The sequence below is a fragment of the Brassica rapa genome, chromosome A09, assembly GCF_000309985.2.
Source record: "Brassica rapa cultivar Chiifu-401-42 chromosome A09, CAAS_Brap_v3.01, whole genome shotgun sequence".
NCBI classification, from domain to species: Eukaryota; Viridiplantae; Streptophyta; class Magnoliopsida; order Brassicales; family Brassicaceae; genus Brassica; species Brassica rapa.
In genome coordinates, this window is record NC_024803.2 from 12,183,873 (window position 1) to 12,206,226 (window position 22,354).

Consider the following 22,354-nt stretch of genomic DNA (forward strand, 5'->3'; position numbering starts at 1 on the left):
GATTTAACTCAAACCCGATCTGTTATTTTATAATATCTAAATATACCCTTTTTCAATATCCGAAAATTTTGATATCCAAAAGAATTATTCGGTATTCAAGTGGATATTTGAGTGCTACTACAATGGAAGCATCAATATGAATTTTGGTTTGGTTTTGGATCTGTTTTCTTCAGATTAAGTAAATCATAGGCTCCGAATGGTAACTGCGGTTTGAGCGGTGCGGAACAAGCGGTTCAACTGCAATGCGGTTTTAACAGTTATAAAAACGTATAGATATATGGTATATGTAGAGATTTTTGTTACTGTTAACTGCGGTGCGGGACGGGACGGTTGTAAACATTCGAAGTCATTGAACTATATATTTAAAATAATTTTTTCGATTCTTTTTTTTTGTCAACAATTTTTTCGATTCAATTTGAATTTTTTTCATATGAGTTTGTTTATTTTCTTTTTTCTTCTCTAATTGACCTAAATTGTATATTTTTCCTACCTGGATCTACCAAGTACCTACTCCACCTGACTTGTCTGCATTCTCATTGGAATCTCAGAAAGACAGTGCTATAAAAACAAACTCTTTTTATCACTTGTTCTTCACCCTCCTCTCTTTGCCTTTCTCCGCCTCCCTCGTCTCACTCCGATCTCTCTCTCTCTCCTTAGGATTCATGGCTTCCATGGCTGCTGCATCTACTTCCCTGCAGGCTCGTCCTCGCCAAATGGTCTCTCTCTACTTCACTATAAATCTCGAATATCCACCTTTTCCCCCATTTTAACTGGTTTTTTGACGCGTAATAGTCAGATCTGATTATTTTCTCACAGATCTCGATTAGTATTCTTTTTATTCTTTTCAACGGTAGATCTTATTATTTAAACGGCTCTTTGTTTTCTCGGATCTTAGGTATTTGATTATGCAGGAACTTTGAATCTTGGTAGATCTGATTAATTTAATTATTTCTCTTACATCATAAGTTATTAGTTATTACATAGACTTAGTTACTTCTCTGGTATTCAAAGAAACGAGAAGCTAACCTCTCTTCTGTTTTTTTTTTGGCAGGTAACTGCGGTTAAATGTTTTAGCCAGGGAAGCAGAAGCAATCTTTCTTTTACGCTTCGCCCTCTTCCTACCCGCCTGAGCGTTTCTTGCGCTGTAAGCCTTCTTGTCTTCTTCCATACACAGAACATATAGTTACAGGATATGTTATTGTTCTAGTGCTAATCTAATTAAACACTTTGAAACAATGTTTTTATTACAATGGTTTTTTTTTAAATTGTTGGTTTTACAGGCAAAACCTGAGACAGTGGACAAAGTGTGTGAAGTGGTCAAAAAGCAACTCTCACTTAAAGAGGGAGACCAAGTTACGGCTGCCACCAAATTTGCTGAACTTGGTGCTGATTCTCTTGATACGGTACTACTCACAATCTTGCTGTTATCCAACAACTTGTAAACAAGTTATCACACTGTGTTTAGGCTAATGACACGTGTGTGGTGTGTGTTCAGGTGGAGATTGTGATGGGCCTGGAGGAAGCGTTTGATATAGAAATGGAGGAGGACAAAGCACAGGCGATTGAGACAGTCGAGGAAGCAGCTGAGCTCATTGAGGAGATTTTGAAAGCAAAGGCTTAAGTCCAAATTATTTATTACAAAACCAACGATGGAAACCCCACTAAACCCAAACCCACTGTCTTGTTATTGTTATGTTAGCCATAGACCACTTTATGTTTGTTGAGATTTATGTTCGTTTGGGCAAAAGTATTACAAGGCTTGTATTTGACTCTTTCATTTTAAAACTTCTTTTAGCTCCATTCTCCACAAGTCGCCTTACGAATCGTTTTAATATATGTTGTTGAAAGATAAAAGCTATCTTACAGTTTTAATCATATGGATTACTATGGAACTATAAGATGAAAGGGAAAAATAAAAGAGAAATTGCACCTCTCATGTACACCGATAACTTGGGATAATCTCTATCAAAAGCCTTCTCTTTCCTTTTCTTCCAAATCCATCTGTAAAGATTGTGGTTCTAGTTTATTGGACAAGTAAGGTCACTAAGAAGGGTAACATGTAGATCCAAACATAAGAAGAGCAGAGAGTATTCTGGCTTTCCGCCGAAGAGAACTTCATATGGACTCAGTTTGTTTGGAAGTGTTGATGATGGGAGTAAGTTACTCAGAAAACTTGCCGTACAAAAATGCATCAACCCAAAAAAAATTGTGGCGTTTTGCTATCAAACAACATTGACTACCAAAGTGATCAGTGATATGTTTGTGCTTCCTCTCACCAATCATATTTTGTTGAGGAGTCCAGAGGATAAAAAAAATCAACTATTTGATCCCGCATCCGTTGCACTGAAGCATCTAAATTTGTTGACATATTTTCAAAGAGCTTTTGAAACACTAAAAAGACCGAGACAAAATTTGAGTTCAACCTCAAGGGATAAAAACCTGCAATATCTCAAATATTTATCAGTAAAAAAGACATAGTACTTGAATCCTTGAATAGCTCACAGTAAATCCACTCAAGAGCTATAGTCAGGGCCGGCTTATAAGGGGGGACAAGCGGTGCGACCGCCCCGGGTCCGAGCCCGTGTCCCCCCGTGTAATGATAAATAAGGGGCCCAATTTTTTATAAATCTATTTTTAAATATATAAAAAAAATTATAAATACAATAAATAAAATTGAAAAGGGCCCAAGATTATTTGATATGTATATAGTTTTATTTTCATTACAAAATATACAAAATATTATTGATTAAATTTTAAAAATATTTTAAATATTATCTCTATATAAATTTTAGAAAGTAAAAAAAAAATTTTTTGCCCTAGGGCCCCTAGCTGTGTTGAGCCGGCCCTGGTTATAGTTGTCACAAAAAGGTAGTCTAGCACTCTTCCCAAGCTGAGAAGAATCTCAAACCTTGGAGAAGGCTTTATTGATGCATATGACTTTGCTTGTAGATAGATGATGGAAAACCTCGGAACTCGAATGTCCCAATCTTTTATGCTAAATCTCTCCACTTGTGGAAGTTTAAAAAGAAGAGTAAAGGGCACTGAATGCAGTGTAGACACCAAATTTAACAGATAGGCAATTTGATATGTAAAACAAAAATTTACAAATAACATGAATAAAAAATATAACAATATAATACCATAGTTGGAAAAGGACTAGGTTGAAGCAGAGTCGAGATTAAGATCTCTTTTCTTAATCCTTTAAACGCCCGTAGTATGCCGGTAGTATGCCGGTTTAATACGTTTAAGAATTCTATGATACAACTGCCTATATCTTCAGTCTCACAGCACTTGAGAACCAAAGCCTGTTGATCTATTTCTATGTTATACTCACACAAAAAAAAAACAAAAAATAAGTAGGAGATATTGGTTGTGTTTGTATTAGATGTGAGTGTCCATAGAATGAGAAGAGCATGGCTTTATATAGCCCATAAAATAACGTGCATCACCAAGCACCAAATGGAGATTTTAATTTTTTTTTTAATTATACAGGGGTATCCTGACCCTACATAAATGGTCCAGACTAGTCACGTGTTGTCACGTATCGATCCCCTGTCCCTGGCGATGCCGAAATGTTAATTTCCCAGTAGCCGGGACTTGAACCCTGGTGGCTTCACCGTATTGGGCTTTTTCCCTCAAGTTAATCACCACCAAAATTTTAATTTTGATTCTATCATGATTATGAAATCATGGGCTGAATTGATTTTCCGTATGTTACATCATTGAATCCAAAATCAAATTCATTATTGGTCAAAAAACGTTAGTCAAAGACGAGAGACAAAGAGATCTTATGCTTTATTATTTAGTAAAATAATTAGCAATATACTTTGGGCTAAGCAAATAAATTGTAGTGGTTTAATCCAAAACTCAGTCCAATCCAAATATCTCTTTTCTTAATACACGAGAGTGTCTACAAAGTTTTTATAACTTTGTTTTAGTTTCTCCATTTATAGAGATTTCCACCTCATATCTCTAATATGAATATTTTACAAATAATTCCATATTAGACTTTCGTTTCTCATTCAAACGAACTTCGTTTTTGACATATTATTTCACTATATTATAGTGTTCATAACAATAAATCCAATGATCCCTGAATCCGGTCATTCCGACAATCAAATTGCTAGAAAAAATCACCGGAATATTGGTCATAGCCATTTGTCCAAAAAACAGTTCCAACATGCAGGGTTCTTCAAGACATAATAATCATCAAGTCTGCTTCCTTGTGTCATATTTTGATGTGTTTGTTTGTCCTTTACATACACACCATCAAAATCAAAGGTAAAGGAACGTGGATAATCAGTTGTGAGCTTAGAAACATAGAGTAAATATACTTAGCTATTTATGAACAAACTAAGAAATCATTTGAGAACAAGGTCCCTAACACTGATTGGAGAGGAAGAGATCTGATGTGTGTGATTGGTAAGAAATTGCCATCAACAACCATTATAGAATCATCGTTGTGATATTGCCGAGATGTTCTGAAGGTGTTGTGGTGAGTTTGTGATGTGTGCAGAAGCACCAATGTCAGAGTAAGTTATCACATATATTCTTGATTTCTCTCAAGTAAACCACTGTAGTCTTGCCTTGTTTTGAAACAGTTTTCAAGCGGCTTTGTAAGTCAACTCTGGAGACTGAGACACGGTTATACTGTTTAAAGTGTGAGTTGAATCATTGGATCCTAAGTTTTCAAATCTATTGTGTAGGATGACAGCTTTATCCTGCTTGTACAGGACGACAATGTCACTCTTTGTCGTAGTACTCTGCTATCCCACTTGGAATAGCCTTTGCCAAAGTTTCAGCACCAGCAAACTTGAACTTCACTCCTTTCTCAAGTGGGTTTGCTTAATTTGACCACACAATCCCACTTGTTGCTTTGCTCTTGAGCTTGTAGTTTTGACATAAAATACATTCAAAAACTTTTTCATACTTAAATCTCAAATCTATATAAATTATATTTATATCTAACAGCAACAAAAGGTAATTCGAACAGATATATTTAAAATAATAGCAACAAAAAGGTAGTGTATATTACATAATATAACGTCATAATAATTATAAACACATGACAAGTCTACGCAAATTTTGAAAAGAATAAAACACTTTCTTTTCAAGAAGTAACAAAGAATAATAAAGTTACCACTTACATCGTTATAAATTGAAGAAAGAGCATTTGCAATTATGCAATTATATTTTTTCGGGCTCAAGCCACAACTGCTCTCTTTCCTTTGCTGCTTTTGGTACTATCTTTCTTCCTTCTGGAAATGCCTGTGATGGGATGACCCAGAGGACCTGACCAGGTCTGAACTTGTGTTGGCGGTTCATCTTTAGAAAAATTGAAAGAAGTGGAAGTGAAGGATGACGCCATATCTGGTGGGACGAACGTCGGGTCTATGTGCTGCGAGGCCCCCAATGGTACCCCCATTGCTCCACCGTCCTGGTGTGGTGGTGGAAACTTCTCGCTCTTGCTTTTTGCGTTTGCGTGTGTGATTAATCTCCTCCTCTGTTTTTTAGTGTCAAAGATAATGTTAATGAATCGATCTTTATGCATAGAGAATATTTCACTGTATCGGTGGAATAAAACCTTTATTCAGCTCACATCCTAACATAGACAAGTGTACGCCGCAAAACCAATTTATAACAACTATATTCATTATATATACCTAGAAGCAACCTAATTCGAGTCACAGTAGAACAAAAAGAAAAGTTATTGAGTTGAGAGGTGCTTACATCGACATTTGACTGAAGTTCTGCATTAGCTTCTGGAGCTGGAAGGGCTCTATTTGAACGCTCTCTATGCCTATTCTTCCTTGCACCATCTCCTTGGGCTTTACTAGCAGCTCTTTGTCTGCACACGAGAAAAGTGTATGTCTATGCATTGCCAACATATATAGTATAATATAGCTTCAAGTAATAGTGGAATCAACAATCATATCTGAAATTTCCAAAATAAATGTATTACACTTCACTCTATCTGGATGGTGATATAACTTATATCCAAAGTCAGAACATATAGTTTTCTTGTATGGTTCATTTTTGCCAGAAAAAAAAGTATACCTACTACGTCGGAAAAAAAAAAGGTATGCCTACTACATTATTTTTTTCAGTATGCAGACAACGATATGAGTGGAGTACATAAATGTATACAAACAACCTCAGCAATCAAGATTCAAGACCCGTGTTTATGATTCATATCAGCTTTGATCATGAGAAAGACTCTACAAACTGATAATTAGCAATGATTACAACACTATAAATGCAACTAACCTCCGAGTTTCTTCATCTCGTCGCTTAGCATCCATTTCTTTACTCGGTGGATACTTTGGGAGATCAGCAGGTTCACAGGCAAATGGGTCGCTTGTAAAGAACTGTACAGGAAAAAACAGCAGAGTTAACTAATTTAATCATGCCAGCAACATCATCAAACCAGTACATGTAAAAAACACCAAAAGTAAGAAACGTACTTCACTTTCTAAAGCAGCAGTTGCAGTTCGGCGGTTCTCTGGTTCAATTGAAAGAAGGGAGTCAATGAGAGGAAGAGACGCTGGTGGAAAATCTTTAAACGTTTCTCTAATGCATCTTTTGTATGGTTCACGTGGTTTGTATATCGCTCCGTGTGTAAATTTTCCCTTTTTCCAGTAATCCTCCGATGGTGAACCACATAGCTTGTAAATCTTATGGAGTTGCTCCACCTAAATTCATCAGAAAGAGCCACACTAAGTAATGAATATACAAATATAATCAAATGAGACAAAACAAGGATGATGACTACCTCTGTTCGACCAGGCATAATAGGTCTTCCGGCCAAAAGCTCAGCTAAAATACAGCCGGCGCTCCAAAGATCAATACCAACACCATAATCAGTGGCCCCAAGAAGAAGCTCCGGAGCTCGATACCACAGTGTAACCACTCGGCTAGTCATCGGCCTCTTGTGATTAGGATCAAAAATAGTCGCCAGTCCAAAATCAGCAATCTTGAGGACCCCACCGTCGTCAATAAGAAGATTCGATCCTTTGATGTCACGATGAAGCACACCGCGACTATGACAATGCTCCATACCAGATAACAACTGACGCATTAAACACTTCACCTGCAAATACAAATAAATAGCATTATATTTATTTTTTTATAAATAATTCTAAAGATAGAGATTTTTTTTTACTAACCTCAGATTCAGAGAAGTTAACAAGAGGGCTAGAAGCAAGACCAGCCAAGTCATGATCCATGTACTGAAACACAAGGTACAAGCTACAAGACATCCTGGAGGTAACCAAACCTTCCAACTTAACAACATTCGGATGATCAAGCCTCCGCAGAACGAGAATCTCTCTAGCCATAAACTTGACGCTCTCAGGCTCCAAGTTGTCAAACCGAACCTTCTTAAGCGCCACGATTTTACCAGTCAGCATATCCTTGGCTTTGTATACATTACTGTACGTTCCTTGCCCAATCTATAAAACAAAAGTAATCTATTTCAAAAAAAAAAAAAAAACCTTTTAGTAGCCTAACTAACAATAAAAACCTTATCGATTTTCTCGAAAGTGTCGGCCTTTCGTGGAACCCAGCCGTTAAGGGCTTCACCACAAGCGTCAGAGAGCCAAGAAGGCCAACCAGCAGCGACCTGTTCGCCTCGCCAATGCTTTGAAGGATTGCTCAGGCGCGGGTTAGGCTTTGACCTTCTCCGATCTCCTTTTGATTTCCTCTCTTCCTTGGGAGCCTCCTCCTGCTTCTTCTTCTTCTTCTCTACTTCCACAGCAGCAGCACCGTTGGCCTCTCCCGTTTTGGAGGTCTGTGCTAGTTTAATTTCAGATGTCGTCGCCGCCGCCGCCTTAGACGAAGCCTCACGCCCAAACACGCACCCCATTTGTAATCAACCGTGTGATTCAGCTTCCGAAACCTACGAATTGGAATGTGTGAAGCTATTAGAACGAAGTTGATCTGAGATTTAATTGGGGTCGAAAAATCACTAACCCTAATCAAATGGTTCCGACGACGTCCATGGAAGAAGCTGGAGCTTGCGCTAAGTTGGGGAATATCTGAGGGAAGGGTTGAGGAGGAGAGATCGAATCTTTTGGAGGTAAGAGAACTCTGTGCTTGAGAGAGAGAGAGACTGGCAGCTAGCGGATGAGCGAGAAGTGGGAGTAGTAGGCGAGCGTTTTTTTTTCTTCTTTTCTTTCTTTGGCACAACTTCTTCTGTATTTAATTTCCTGTTTCTTTTTTTTCTTGTAAAATGAACTTATACCTACCCAGATAATTAACATTAAATATAGTTACAAAAGTTAAAAATTAAATGATGCTTAAAATTGTTTTGAAACGTGAGGGTAATCCCATCTTATATATTAAAATAGAAGTCACAAACTTGATTAATGTGTGATTTTTTTTTAAAATGGACCCTTGCTAGAAATCAATTATCATTCATTTATTACTAATAATATGAATTAATAATATATCATTCCTAATATAACATCAACTCCTAAAAACCTGGATTGGTTAACAAACTCACATTGATTCATGTGCGATATTTTAGGGCAATTGTCAATAATAGCACCTTTTGAAGTTTATGTCTCAAAAATAGCACTAGAAGGAGAAAGTCACAAAAATGACATTCATTAAAGGGTAAAATATCTCTAATACCCTTGGTTTAAAATTAAATAAACAAACAAAAATAAATAAAAATAAATAAAAAAAAATAAAAAAAAATAAAAATTTTTTTATAGTTTCAGATTATATGTTTTCAGATTCGAAATTTTATAACTTTTTTTTTGAAATTTTTTTTTTATTTTTTTCAAATTTTATTTTTTAATTTAATTTAAAAAATATTTTTTGAAACTGTTTTTAAAATTTTTATTTTTTATTTTAGTATTTATTTTTTATAAAATTTTAAACCCTAATTCTAAAACCCCACCCCTTAACTCTAAACTCTAAAGTTTGGATTAATTAACCCAAAGGGTATAAGTGTATATTTACCTCTTTAATGAAACCTATTTTTGTGACTTTGAGCCTTGAGTGCTACTTTGGGAACAAAAACTTGGTTTGGTGCTATCCTAGTCTTTTTCTCATATTTTTATTTGGATCATCATTTAAATTTTTTTATTAAATGTATTTCCTTAATGCTAATATATAATCTTTTAACTACTTAAATCATAATATAATTTGATATCTTTTTATTTAAAATATAAATATAAATATATTTTTTTAACAAATGTTTGAAAAACATTATAAAAATATCTTAATTATCAAAAATTGTATATAAATAGTTTCACTAATTTTGTAATTAGTAATGAAATTAATGTTATTATACATTAGTATATATATACTCAGTTATCTTTTATAAATGAAAAAAATTATATCAAATTTTACTATTTTATAGTTATATCTATCATTTTATAATAAAACATTTTATTTAACTAAATATGATAAAATTATTTTAAACTGATAAATTAATATATTTTATTTTTACAAACATTAAAATTTATGCTAGAAATAGAATATGTTGGTAGAACGGGTTAACATTAGTAAATTAGATAATTCATGTATAAAATTAACTTATCTTAAAACTTTTTTTATATATATATAGTTATTATCTTAAATGAATAAACATAAAAAAATTATTGATAAAGGAAATCTAGCGCTTTGAATTACGGATCAGGATCATAATAATTGAATAAAAATTAATTTTAAAATATATATATAATAAAAATACCAAATATATGTGATGATTTGAAATAATCAATTAACTTACAACATGAAAATTATCAAATTGTTATATTTAAAATGATTATATAAATATATTCTAATTATGTAAAACATATATAAAAATGAAAATTAATACCCGCACGGTTGTGCGGGTCCAAATCTAGTATACATTAAAAGAGAAGTCACTTTAGTGATTTCAGATAACGTATCGTTCATAGATGAAGTTTCAAAAAAATTGTTATAACTTGACTGGTCGATTGTTTTTAATTTTTATTTATTTAAATTAGATCTAAAAATTTAAGGTAAGTCTAAAAACATTTAACATCACTTACCATATAATCTAGAGAATATTACAAATAACAATTTATGGCAACTAAATCTCGAAATTATAGAAAGATTAATAATGTTATATTTTATTACTTTTAATATTTATAAACTATAAAATATAATGAACAAATTTTTATATAAGATAATTATAATAGTTTTATATTCTACTTGATGAATTGTATTCGAATATAATTATATAATAACAATTTTTAATATTACAAAATCCAAACATGTTTATTAATATGATTTTTAAATTATTTATCGTTGTTTACATAATAAATTTATCAGAATTTTAAAATTATTTATATAATGTTATAAATTATTTATAAAAATATAAATCCTACTATATATTGATTGAGAAGTCACATAAGTGATTTTTTTATTACGTGTTGATCATAAATGAACTCTTCAAATTGTTATAATTTGATTGACCGATGATTTTTAATTTTATTTATTATAATTATATCTAAAAGGAAAGGGTAATTCAATTACCACTTTCCAAATAATCTACATAATATTAGAAATAATTATTTATGATAACTAATTGTTGAAACTATGAAAGAGTAATAATGCGATCAATTTTTTTATGTATTTATAATTACATAAAATAATACACAAAAGTGTTTATTTCAATTGATATAATCATTTTATATTCGTATAGAAAGAATTATATTTGTATATAAAGTATCATAATAACTTTTAATGTCTAATAATTCAATGCATGCTTTATAAATCATTTATAAAATTATAAATACATTTACAAAAATCAGACATTTTAAATTATTATAAGAGGTTCTAAGTCATTTATAGAAGCTTATACATTAATTTATAAAATGTATTTTGAAAATTTATCCTCCTATTACAATATTTTGAATTTTTTTCATTTTAATGGTAAAATTCATCAACTATGTTTACTTAGTGTAGAAACCCTAAACTAAATATTTACTGGTAGTAATAATATTTATGACCTATGAGAGTTTAATTCATTAAATAAAGTTAGTTTAGGAGGTTTTTCATTAAATACTTAGTTTGGGGGTTTTTTCCCAAAACAAACTTAGTTGGGGGGCTTTAACGTTAAAATTCCTTATTCTTTTCTTATTATCTATTATTTAAATCCTTATAGTGGGATTTGTTTTATCAAAAACCAGCTTCAATCAACTAACGAGATATCTTCTTTCCTAATATCATGCATTTAATATTTAAATATATATATATAACAAGATTTGAGTTATCAAAATTATGTATCTATTATAGAGAATTTGTACTCCCTACACACCACTTTTCCTCTATTTGCACTCCATACCCTATATCCCTCTAATTTTCTTCCCCCAACATTACCATTTTCCCCCCCATTCAATGATATCCTACATTTGTTAGTATATTTAGCTAATTTACTCTATATTATAACCAGAATATTTTTGAAAATTTATTAGAAGATATTTTATTTGATAGCTGAATTAAAATTTATTAGAGGATATTATATCTCATTGCTTCTCTTGAAAACTAGGTCATTTAGAAACTTAAACTAATTTGCTATATAAATATCGCACCACCCACATTAGTTTCACACATCTATCTTTTAAGTTTTCATATGTTTTTGATCGTTATATTTTAAATTCTACTTTTGTGATCTTGCGCAGGTGTATGATAATCAATAAGTAACTCATAGACGGGAACACCATTACTGGTATTTTTATGGGGGATTCTTCTTCTCCGTTTATTTTTGTTATCTTCCTCTTCATGTTGTATCTCTATCTATATTTTTGCATCAGTAGTGATTCAACTAACAAAAAGAGACGATTCTGTTTATCCAGGACTGATCATCCCTTTCGAAAAAGGTAAATTCTTTTTTTTATAAAGTTAAATCACTTATCAAGAATATAAGATATGTATGCTAATCAAGTGCAATTTATTTATTGTGCGTGATCCTCTTCGGTACGTCTAAGAGCCAAAGGTAATCTCAAAGCTTTTTAAAAACTTTGAAACTCATTGATGTTGTCCTATCAATTATATAATTTGTTATCTTTAAATATTTTTGTTAGAATTACCTCTTTTCTGACTCAAAGTTTAGAGAAGAAAACCGTAAATCATCTCTGCTGTTACAATGAAACCAATGATAATAAATCTCAGGTAATTCAAATATCTCTTTTATATTTCATGGCTAATTTTTTATTGGGGTTATGCGTGAAATATTTATATTTTCTCAATTATATTTTTCTGATGTTTTAAGATCAATACTATTAAAAGAGAAGGAGTCTAAAAAAATCTACCTATAAAAGTTGTTTGGACCTTTTCATTTAACTCACTATTTTTTGGTCTTACCTTAAATTTATACTAACAATATGTTACCATATATTTCTCTAACAATAATTTAGTCAATTTTTTTATTTATTTAAATCTCACTCCTAAATCCTAACCATTACTATTACTATTTATATCATTTTGATTTTTAATTGTAAAAGTATTGAAACTAATGTTTTATATTATCACTTTTGTCATATAATATATGATTTAAAGCAAGATAAATTACAAGACATATATTTGTACATTCTAACTTCCTCTTTCGTTTATAATAAAGTAATCATATCATATATAAACTTTCCCACTAAAATATCATATCATATACTAAACTTTCAACTGTCTATAGTTTGATAATATTTTCATATTTAAAAATGATTTTTCTGAATATTCATGTTACCTTCACAAAAATGAAGAAATTCATTGGTTCTATTAAAACTAACATGACTTCACGATATCAGTATTGATTATTCAAGATTTTGAAAATTATTTGTTTAGATATTATACTTTTATATACTTTTCTTTTAAAACGAATCAATACTACTAAAAAGGAAAGAGTTTTAAAAAATCTAATATAAAAAAGTTGTTGGAGTTATGTATAACTATTTATTGTTTTTCTGATAATTCATTAATCATTCTAAACATACAATATTTTAAATATTTTTAACAAATCTTAATATTATTTCTTATGATACCTTTACTCAGAAAAATATTTCATCAACCATGTTTTTGTACAATAACGTTAAAAATCAATATCAAAAGGTTGTTGGATCTGATATGGACATTATGGATCCACATCTGTTCGGGTATTTAAGATCTTAAAAGAATTTGAAATATATGAAAAATCTGAAAAATATCCGAAACACGAAAAGTATTTGAAACTCCAAACAAATACTAAAAAAAAATTCAAATACCTAAAAATTTAAAATCTTATTCAAAATCTGACACGATGAACTTAAAAATATCCAAAATTTTATCCAAATACCCAATTTTTTTTTTAATTTGAAAAATTTATCTGAAATCAAAACTCTAATCGTAAACCAAAAACTTAAAAATAATATCCATAATACCGGAAACATATTCAGAATATCCAAATATACCTAATAAACACATATTTATGATCGGGTCTAGGGTAGGACCCGGACTCAAACAAAGACCTGCAGGTCAAAAAAAACCCAATAGGTTATCTTCTCTAGACCTGAACTAAACCTATAATTTTGGGTCGGTTCGGTTTGTTTTTTTGATCCGGATATAATTCTCATGTCGAAAAGAAACTTACGTAAAAGTGTACATATAAAATTTCAAATAAACTAATTTGTAGATTATATAGCTGGTAAAAAATATGTTTTTCGATATAATAAAAATTTGTATTATAATATAATCTAACAACCCCGCGCTTTCCAAGCACGGGTCAAAATCTAGTTAGTGTTAAATGTGATCGTTTTCTAAATGTTCTAATGTATTCTTTGTTCATATGAACATAGTATAAATATCAATATGTAACATCGAATCTTTCATATTAACCATATACATGTAACATAAGTATTATATAGTTGTAAATATAATATCAATTTAATATTAATGTTAATGCCCGCACATGCGTGCGGGAGGTCCACCTAGATCATCTTTATTTTAGATTTCATGACAATTCTTCCTTTTTTTTTATATGATAAAAATGTTTTCAAATTAAAAGAAATTTGAATTAGCCTCATGGCTAAAAAAAATGATTTTAAGTAAACTGAATCAAGTGATTCAGCAAATGGTAGTATAAGTGAATCTCCATCATCACTTGTGTCGCCATTCAACCGATCATTTATCAAGGAAGCCATAAGCGCTAGGTTTAAATTATCTAGTGTGAAGGTTTCACGAGGGTGTTTGCCAATGATTCCACAGCCTAGGGTCGTACTAGATTGTGTAGAGCATTTGGGTCAAGCGTAACATACACATATCATGTGGTATCAGAGCAAATATCTGGAATCAGTATTATCTTTTCATCTTTACTTTTTTTCCCATCATCATCTACTTTTGTGTTTCTTTTCTTTTCAAGAAAAACAGTTTAAAAAAAAAAAAGCCAATAAAATAGAGTACATTGAAAAAGAGAGAAAATAGACAATATCAATAAAGTCTGGTTCAGTTTCTAAAGTTTTATCATTTCTTTACTTTCTATCTTTGTTTTCTACTTGGATCATTTGTGTTTTGGGTGGTCAAGGACTAACATTGGATTTGATCAAAAAAATCTGGTTCAGTCACAATCCAACACAGGCACCCCTTCATTAAACTCAATTACAACCAACAAGAAAATGCAAAGTATTGGATTTGACAGATTTTGAGTATGTTTCAATGAGCTTAGAAGCAGAAGGCAAAACTTTACTATGTGCTATTCAACTTTGTTAGACTTTAGGATAGAAACACATTATTTTTATACGCAACTAACAAACTTTGGTACATGTCGTAGAAACCCTTCAACCGGATTCTCTTCATCAAACATATGATCTCTGGTATTCAGTTTTGGGATAATAAATATACATCACTTACATATAATTTTGTGGCTCATGTTTTAGCTTAAAAGAAACCTCCAAATGGTGTATTTGATTATATGATTGTATTTATCCACTAATATGGTTAACTCCATCTTTTAATTCAGACTTGCAACTTTCGAGTTAAAAACACACACATTTGACAAAAGAAAAATATCCGCGGGCTTACGATGGTGGGCCTTCCCGTGGACTTAAAAGTGGGATTTCATTGAATGTGCTTTTGGATGCTGGACCAGACTACGTTTTCAACCCTTTCCAATATTCTGTAGTCGGCCCATAAAAATTGTTTTGTTTCTCGAACATGAAAAATGTAAAAGGATCAATGTGGTACGTGCGATCCATGTGGATCTCTGTGGTCATAGTTGTTGAAACGGAGACGGAAGGATTTAAGCATGGAAGGGAAGTGAATACATCCAAATTCTACGCGCGTTGAATCTATGCTTGCTTTGTGTCTTCTTTATTTACCGTTAAAAACCTTACGGAACCCAATTGAACACGTCTTACGTGTGACCTAACTCCTCAAAAGACTACACACAACCCTACATTTTGTTTTTGTTGCTATTCTTATAATATACAAAGAAAATGATTACATAATAAAAGGAAGATATTTATCAAAAACATTAAAAAAAACGTAGGAAAACGACAATGAAAAGTGCGAATGTTTGCTTTTGTTTCATGTTAGATACTGCCTAACTGCGTAATCTTGATAACGAGACTCCAAGAGAGAATCAAAACCTCAAGCAAAATAGTTCAATTATTTATGAGGAGCTTCGTTATAAAATATTTTTGTTTCTTTAACAAACAATAGAAATAAAAATCAAACTATTATTTCATAGATTGCGAATAACAGTCAGGTCAGGTTCAAATGCATGGAGTATGCTGTAACACCCATCATTTGCTTTTTCTTTTCCTAATATCTTTAATCAACAACTATTTCTAAGTTCATTGTTTAGATTAAATCTTCAAAGCATAAACGGCTTAGAATATAAAGCTTCCGGGAGTTCCACTAGAACATGACTTATTTATAAAGGATTCTGCCAATTCACTTACCATCTGATTCGATTAGATGCGGCTCCGCTTTGATAATATGTTAAATTTGGGTTTATCATGAATGTCTGACTTTAAAATAATTTTAAAATAATGAATATTCTCTCCAACATCCATTCTCGAGATAATAGTGCGTATAATCATTAATTTCGACATAATCTGTTATACTCCTCTGAGATAATATTATTTTTAGTTATCGAAGTGGAATTGAGCTTTCCTTGGACTATCAGTTGGTGTGATGATCGGACCAATTTTGAGGTCAGATTAATAGTCAGAATGCGTTCTAATACAATGTTAAGTTTTTGGGCTTCTAACTTAAAATCAATCGGTGATAAACAAATAAGCCTAAATCCCTTATATATTACTTAAGTCTAGAGGTGAGCAAAAAAAAAACAAACTCAAAAATCTGAACCAATCCAATCCGATAAAAGACAAATCCAAACCAAAGTGAACCCGACATAATATCCAAATAGATCTTGTTCTACGGCATTTTGGGTTTTGAGTTTTACCCGAATCGATCCCAAGTCGAACCCAAATCGAAACGGATTTCTAGAAAAACCCGAAAATTTTCAAAACCCCAAAAAAATAGCATACCACTTTGAATAAGTACTCTAATAAGTATATATAACATGAAAATAACTTCAATATTTAGTTTAATGTATATTTTTGATAATTAGTAAAATATTGAATATTTTATGTTTTAAGAATTGCATTTAAAATTTGATTATAATTAAGTTTTCTTCAAAAGTTTCAAAACTATTTTAATTTTAAATAATGTTTATTACGGTTATAGTTCTTAGTTGTTAGTTTTAAATTGTTTATGTTTCTCTCTTCTTAACAACCACTTTTAATCATGCCATCAATCCTTTGTCAATATAAATTGTTTAAATTTTTGAAATTTGTGAACTTAAATATGTATTTCTAATCAAAGTATTTGGATAATTAAAACATGAACTAGAATCAAACCGAATTTAAAACAAAGTCAACTGGCTTTTTAAGTATTACTCTATCTGAACTGACATTTAACCGAAGTTTATAATATTCGAATGAGACTAAATTTGTGCTCTCAATAAACTCGAATCCAAATTGATCCCAAATACTCGAAACTCATGTCTACGTAAGTCTATTTTGTATTTCTAATGTGTGACTTTCTCTTTAACAGAAAAAATTATATAATGTAGTTAAATGATTTCGGATTTTTTTTTGTCAACATATTAATTGTTTATAATGTTTTATAAGTTGATTTGGTACTAAGAGCATCGGTATCGGGGGCCCTTAGGCCCGTCCCGTACGTTTAAATGGGTTGAATTTAAATGAAAAAGAAATTAAAAGAGAGTGGGACGGGCCTTAAGTAAGGGCTGTTCGGGCTCGTCCCGTTGACGACGTGGCAGCACGCGAGTGGCTGTCTCCATCTGTGTTGTTCGCGTGTTCTTCTCCTCGAGGACTCCGAAATCCTAAATTAAAAAAAAAAATTCGAAAGCTCGAAGGCGATTGCGATGGCGATGGCGAAGCCTTGATCTCCAAATCCATCTCTTCAAATCGAAAGGCAACCCTGCGTCTTCTCTCTTTCACTGGAGTTGGAGATCGGTATTATCTTCGCTGGCGAGGTCGCAGATTCCGGCGTCGTTTCATCCCCCGATCCTTCTCCAAAGCCCAATCCACATCGGTTCGCTTCCGTTCCAAAACGACGAGAAGCAATCCTCCCCAAAACCATTGAGAATCGTCCCAATCTTAACAAGGTATATTTTTCAAGTCCGATCTGATTTCGAAATTTTTTTTAGGGTTTTCTAGAAATTTGAAGAATAAAATGGTATTGATCAGAGTGTTTGTTAGATTCGATGGGAAAAAGAAATAGATTCATTGGTTTGAGAACAATTGTATAGTTGCTAGGGTTTGGGAATTTTTTATAGTTCGTATAGATATCCGCAGCTTTCTATGGTTCGCAGCTTTCTATGGTTCGCTTGTATGATTGTTTTGTTGTAGCTTCTGTGATTGCGATGTGTTGATTGTATGCTTGTTCAAATTTATAAGTTTGGAGCTTTAGTATAGATTTCTATGAACAAATGTATGATTGTTTCGTATAGATTTCTATGGTTCGAGATCAATTGTTTAAGTGGTTTAGAGTTTGATTTGTCTGCAAATTCGAACCTGTGAACATAAGCTCATGTCATTTAAAATCTTAATTTGTCTGCAAATTCGAACCCGTGGTTTAGAGTTTGATTTGTCTGCAAATTAGAGTTTGATTTGTATAGATTTGATTCGTATAGACTAATAATTTAGAGTTTGATCCGTAAAGAATTTAATTTAGAGACATTGCATTTTCCATAGTTTTTAGAGTAATGTCTATTAAAATCTTAATATTCTAATGCATTGAACTGATTGTTTCTCTGTCTTCTGTTAGACATTTAAGCCACTGATGTTTTAAAAGAAAGTTGATAGCTTTTTAGTTGTGTATTAAGTTGGGATTAGACATTTCTTGTTCGGAGTTGGCCATTAAGGCGGTTATGTACTTTGTATTCTTCACTTCCTCCTATTAAAAAATCTCTTCTCTTTTCTATCTTCTATCATCTCATTAGTCTTTCTACAACAAATCTCTTATATTTAGTTTCTGTTAAGGATCCAAACAATCTTCCTAGCAAGTCCTCTAGCTACGTAGGACTGCTTCACAGTCAACAAGGTAGCGTGTTCCATGAAAACTTTCCTTATGAAAGTTTTCATTCTAGTGTTAACTTCGGAGAATCACAGCCTTTTCCGGCTTTCAGCTCACAACAATCTCAAGATGCACCATTAGATCCACCAGTACAGACACCGGCTGCCCGTGGTGTAAGGCGCAAATGGAATCCAGCAGATGACGAGGTGCTGATCAGTGTGTGGCTTAATACTTCGAAAGATGCAATTGTTGCAAATGAGCAGAGGTCGGGGGCCTTCTGGAAACGGGTTGCTGCTTATTATGCAGCAAGTCCCCATGGAATAGAGGATGGTGGGAAGGAGCACGGTTGTTGCAAGAAGAGGTGGCACAGAATTAATGAAGATGTTAACAAGTTCTGTGCCGCATACTCAGCAGCAGAGCGACAAATGAGAAGTGGTGAGAGTGACACTGACGTTCTGAAGAAGGCACATGACATTTTCTTCTCTGATCAAGAGCACAAGTTCACACTTGAAACACGCTTGGTGTGTGTTGAGGTTTGAACAGAAGTGGCTCAGCCTCAACGCACCCACGACTGCTGGCGTTTCGAAGAGGAAGAATGTGGACGTAAATTCCCAAACATCTAATACTGAAGGCTTCGTTGATGTTGAGAGCAGGCCCGAAGGTGTCAAGGCTGCTAAGGCCAAAAGAAACACGGGTAAAGGGAAGTCTGTGGCTGAGATTGCGACCGTTTGGGAAATGAAGAAGGACGATTTGGTGAGGAAGGAGAGACTGTCGAGGCTAGCAATACTAGACACTCTCCTTACCCGTACTGAACCATTGACTGAGGCGGAAGTTGTTGTGAAGAATAAGCTCCTAGCGGAGTTATTCTAAAAAAAAAATGTCTCTTTATGTATGATATTTTCTGTATGCTCTATGTTCTTGTTTGATGTATGTCCTATGTTCTTGTTAGGTGTTTGGTCCATGTAGTCCGTTTTCCTTAAATGAGTTTTTATTAATGAATCATTTTCTTTAAATGTCTTCGCTCTAAATATGTGTATGTAATTTAAATGTTGACAATGTATGCAGGTTAAGTTAAAATGGGACATTACAGCTATACGCAGCCATCAGAAGAGGAGGATTTATTTGGAAACAATGAGGACAGTGACTACAGCGAGACGGATGATCTCATACGACGTGACCAAGCTGAGTTAAGCTTGGAACGTACTCAACAAGTTGACTACCCTCCGCAACCGGAGGTAGAGTTTGGTTTTCCGCAGGTTTGCTATTGTGGTGCTACGCCACTGCTAGCAACGTCTAACAACAGGCAAGATCAAGGTATGTGGTTGTTATTAATTTACTTGCTTATGTGCTAGTTTGTGTATGTATTTAGCTGCTTTTGCTTGTCTGTGAAACAGGCAGAAGATTTTTCACTTGTGCGAACAAAGACGACGGCGAATGCCATGTCTACAAATGGTGGGATGAGGCGCTGATGGAGGAGATGAGAGCCAGAGATATCCACGTGCTTCAGCTAGGTGAAAAGGTAGAAAGCCTAACCCTTTTGAGTGACTATGACACAGAGCAGAAGATACGAAACCTAGAGAAGATTGTGGGTGATATGGCTAAGGAGAAATCTTCTTTTAGTCATGGGTTTGAGTGCTTTGTAATAGGCATAGTTGTTCTTGTTGTTGTAATAGGCTTGGTTGTTATGTTTGGATAATTTTAACTTCTCTAACCGGCATGGTTTGGGTTTTTACCGGATGTTAAGGATATGGTTTTGTACTCTTTAATATAACGCATAAGTTTGTTTAATTGTGCTCAAATAGAATGGCTGACAATAACTAACATGATCGAGTTTCTTATTTGTAACATAACTCATTTGTAAATTAGAATGGCTGACAACTAGAATGAAAGCTGACAACTAGAATGGTTTATTTGTGCTCGTGACCAAATAGCACAAAACTACCACATGTTTATTTCATTTATAACCATAAGTCACAAGTTGAGATTCTTTGTACCAATAAGTGAGTTGATAAGTCACATGTTTATTTTGCTTTCTACCAATAAGTCACAAGATGTACTAAAGAGTTAATATCAATATTCATTCACGGGAGGATTCGTAGACACTTCTTCTTTATCATATAAGTATTGACACTTCTTCTCTCATCTTCTCTAAAATTCTAAACACTTTTTTATCTTTTGTTAAAATTTTCTATGGCTTCTTCTTCACATTATCATTACCACAAAGATAATGATGATGAATTAGATGACATATTTGAAGATTTATGTGAAGAATATATTGATTTCAATCCACAACCAAAAGAGCGAAAAACACAAGTTTTTATCGAGAGACACCGGGAGGAAGGCCATCAGAAGCTCTAGAATGATTATTTTAGCGAGACTCCAACATACCCGCACAATATATTCCGGCGACGGTTTCGAATGAACAAGGCATTATTCTTGCGTATTGTGCATCGTCTGTCTACAGAAGTTGAGTACTTTAAACCCAGAGTAGATGCAACCGGACGGTCGAGTCTAACTCCGCTGCAAAAATGTACCGCAGCAATACGTCAATTGGCGTATGGTGGTGGGTCTGACACAGTTGACGAATATGTCCGAATTGGAGAAACAACAGCTCGAAGAAGTTTGCACAATTTTGCCGCGGGAATAATCGACTTGTTTGGCGATGAATACCTAAGACGTCCCACACCAGAGGATCTGCAAAGACTACTATATATTGGAGAACAACGTGGGTTTCCAGGGATGATTGGAAGCATCGACTGTATGCATTGGGAGTGGAAGAATTGCCCCACGGCTTGGAAATGAATGTATTCACGAGGAACCGATAAACCAACGATTGTCTTGGAGGCGGTAGCTTCATATGACCTTTGGATTTGACACGCGTTTTTTGGAGCTCCAGGTACTATGAACGATCTTAATATTCTCGATCGATCACCCGTTTTTGATGACATTATTAACGGAATAGCATCACAAGTTAACTTCCATGTTAATGGTAATCCATACAATTTGGCATATTATCTCACCGACGGTATTTATCCGAAATGGGCTACTTTTATTCAATCTATCCGACTACCACAAGGTCAGAAGCATTCATTATTTGCTCAAACCCAAGAAGCTGTGCGAAAAGATGTCGAGCGTGCATTCGGAGTCCTACAAGCTAGGTTTGCCGTTGTTAGAAATCTATCTAATATTTGGGATAAAGAAAAAATAGGAAATATTATGAGAGCATGTATCATACTTCATAATATGATTGTCGAAGATGAAAAATCATCAGGAACTCAGGACAACGGTCGTGAATTTGAAGAAAGAGAAGACGTGGCTACATTTTCTGTCAATATGCCTTCACCTATCGTGAGTACAATTGAGCGTCGCACGAGCGTTCGGAATAGACAAGTCCATGAGCATTTAAAAAATGATTTGATTGAAAATATTTGGACTAAATTTGGACATCTTACCCATAACATATAATTTATAAGTTTCTATTTGTATTGGAATAAATGTTTGTGTGTTTTTTTTAATAATTATGATGTTTTGTATTTCTATTTTACAACTTTATAATTTTCTTAAGATTTCAATTTTAATGTTAAACTTTTTTAAAATATATTTCATTTACAACTTCTTTTTATATGTTATACATTATGAAAATAATAAATTAATTAAATAATAACCTAAGGGACCAGGAAAGTCCCACTAATAATCTACCAAATTGTTTAATGTCCTTAGTTTAGGTCCCTTAACATATAACCTTAATATAAAATGCTAAGGGCTTGTGGGTTAAGTCCCACCAATACCGATGCTCTAA

The 22,354-nt window shown here is 33.1% G+C and overlaps 4 protein-coding genes across 4 annotated transcripts; 3 read left to right on the forward strand and 1 right to left on the reverse strand.

Annotated features, from left to right (window-relative positions):
- The first annotated feature begins 460 nt into the window (after positions 1 to 460).
- LOC103838726 (acyl carrier protein 3, chloroplastic) lies at positions 461 to 1,802 on the forward strand. Its single transcript, XM_009115176.3, has 4 exons — positions 461 to 716; positions 1,052 to 1,144; positions 1,281 to 1,403; positions 1,496 to 1,802. The coding sequence occupies exons 1-4, from the start codon at positions 663 to 665 to the stop codon at positions 1,619 to 1,621; spliced, it is 396 nt and encodes a 131-aa protein (XP_009113424.1). The 5' UTR covers positions 461 to 662; the 3' UTR covers positions 1,622 to 1,802.
- A 3,177-nt stretch (positions 1,803 to 4,979) lies between these two features.
- Positions 4,980 to 8,228, reverse strand: LOC103838727 (probable serine/threonine-protein kinase At1g54610). The gene is made up of 8 exons (XM_009115178.3): positions 7,972 to 8,228; positions 7,523 to 7,897; positions 7,167 to 7,451; positions 6,773 to 7,090; positions 6,465 to 6,692; positions 6,268 to 6,368; positions 5,731 to 5,848; positions 4,980 to 5,503 (listed from the first exon to the last, which is right to left on the reverse strand). The coding sequence occupies exons 2-8, from the start codon at positions 7,862 to 7,864 to the stop codon at positions 5,204 to 5,206; spliced, it is 1,692 nt and encodes a 563-aa protein (XP_009113426.1). The 5' UTR covers positions 7,865 to 7,897; positions 7,972 to 8,228; the 3' UTR covers positions 4,980 to 5,203.
- Positions 8,229 to 13,553: 5,325 nt separating this feature from the next.
- On the forward strand, positions 13,554 to 22,304 carry LOC117128021 (uncharacterized protein At4g04775-like). Its single transcript, XM_033279374.1, has 3 exons — positions 13,554 to 17,644; positions 19,621 to 19,869; positions 19,950 to 22,304. Exons 2-3 carry the CDS (start codon positions 19,632 to 19,634, stop codon positions 20,249 to 20,251), a joined length of 540 nt encoding a protein of 179 aa, XP_033135265.1. The 5' UTR covers positions 13,554 to 17,644; positions 19,621 to 19,631; the 3' UTR covers positions 20,252 to 22,304.
- On the forward strand, positions 15,181 to 19,425 carry LOC103838785 (glutathione S-transferase T3-like). Its single transcript, XM_033278303.1, has 3 exons — positions 15,181 to 15,185; positions 18,629 to 19,019; positions 19,099 to 19,425. Exons 1-3 carry the CDS (start codon positions 15,181 to 15,183, stop codon positions 19,423 to 19,425), a joined length of 723 nt encoding a protein of 240 aa, XP_033134194.1.
- Positions 22,305 to 22,354: the final 50 nt, after the last annotated feature.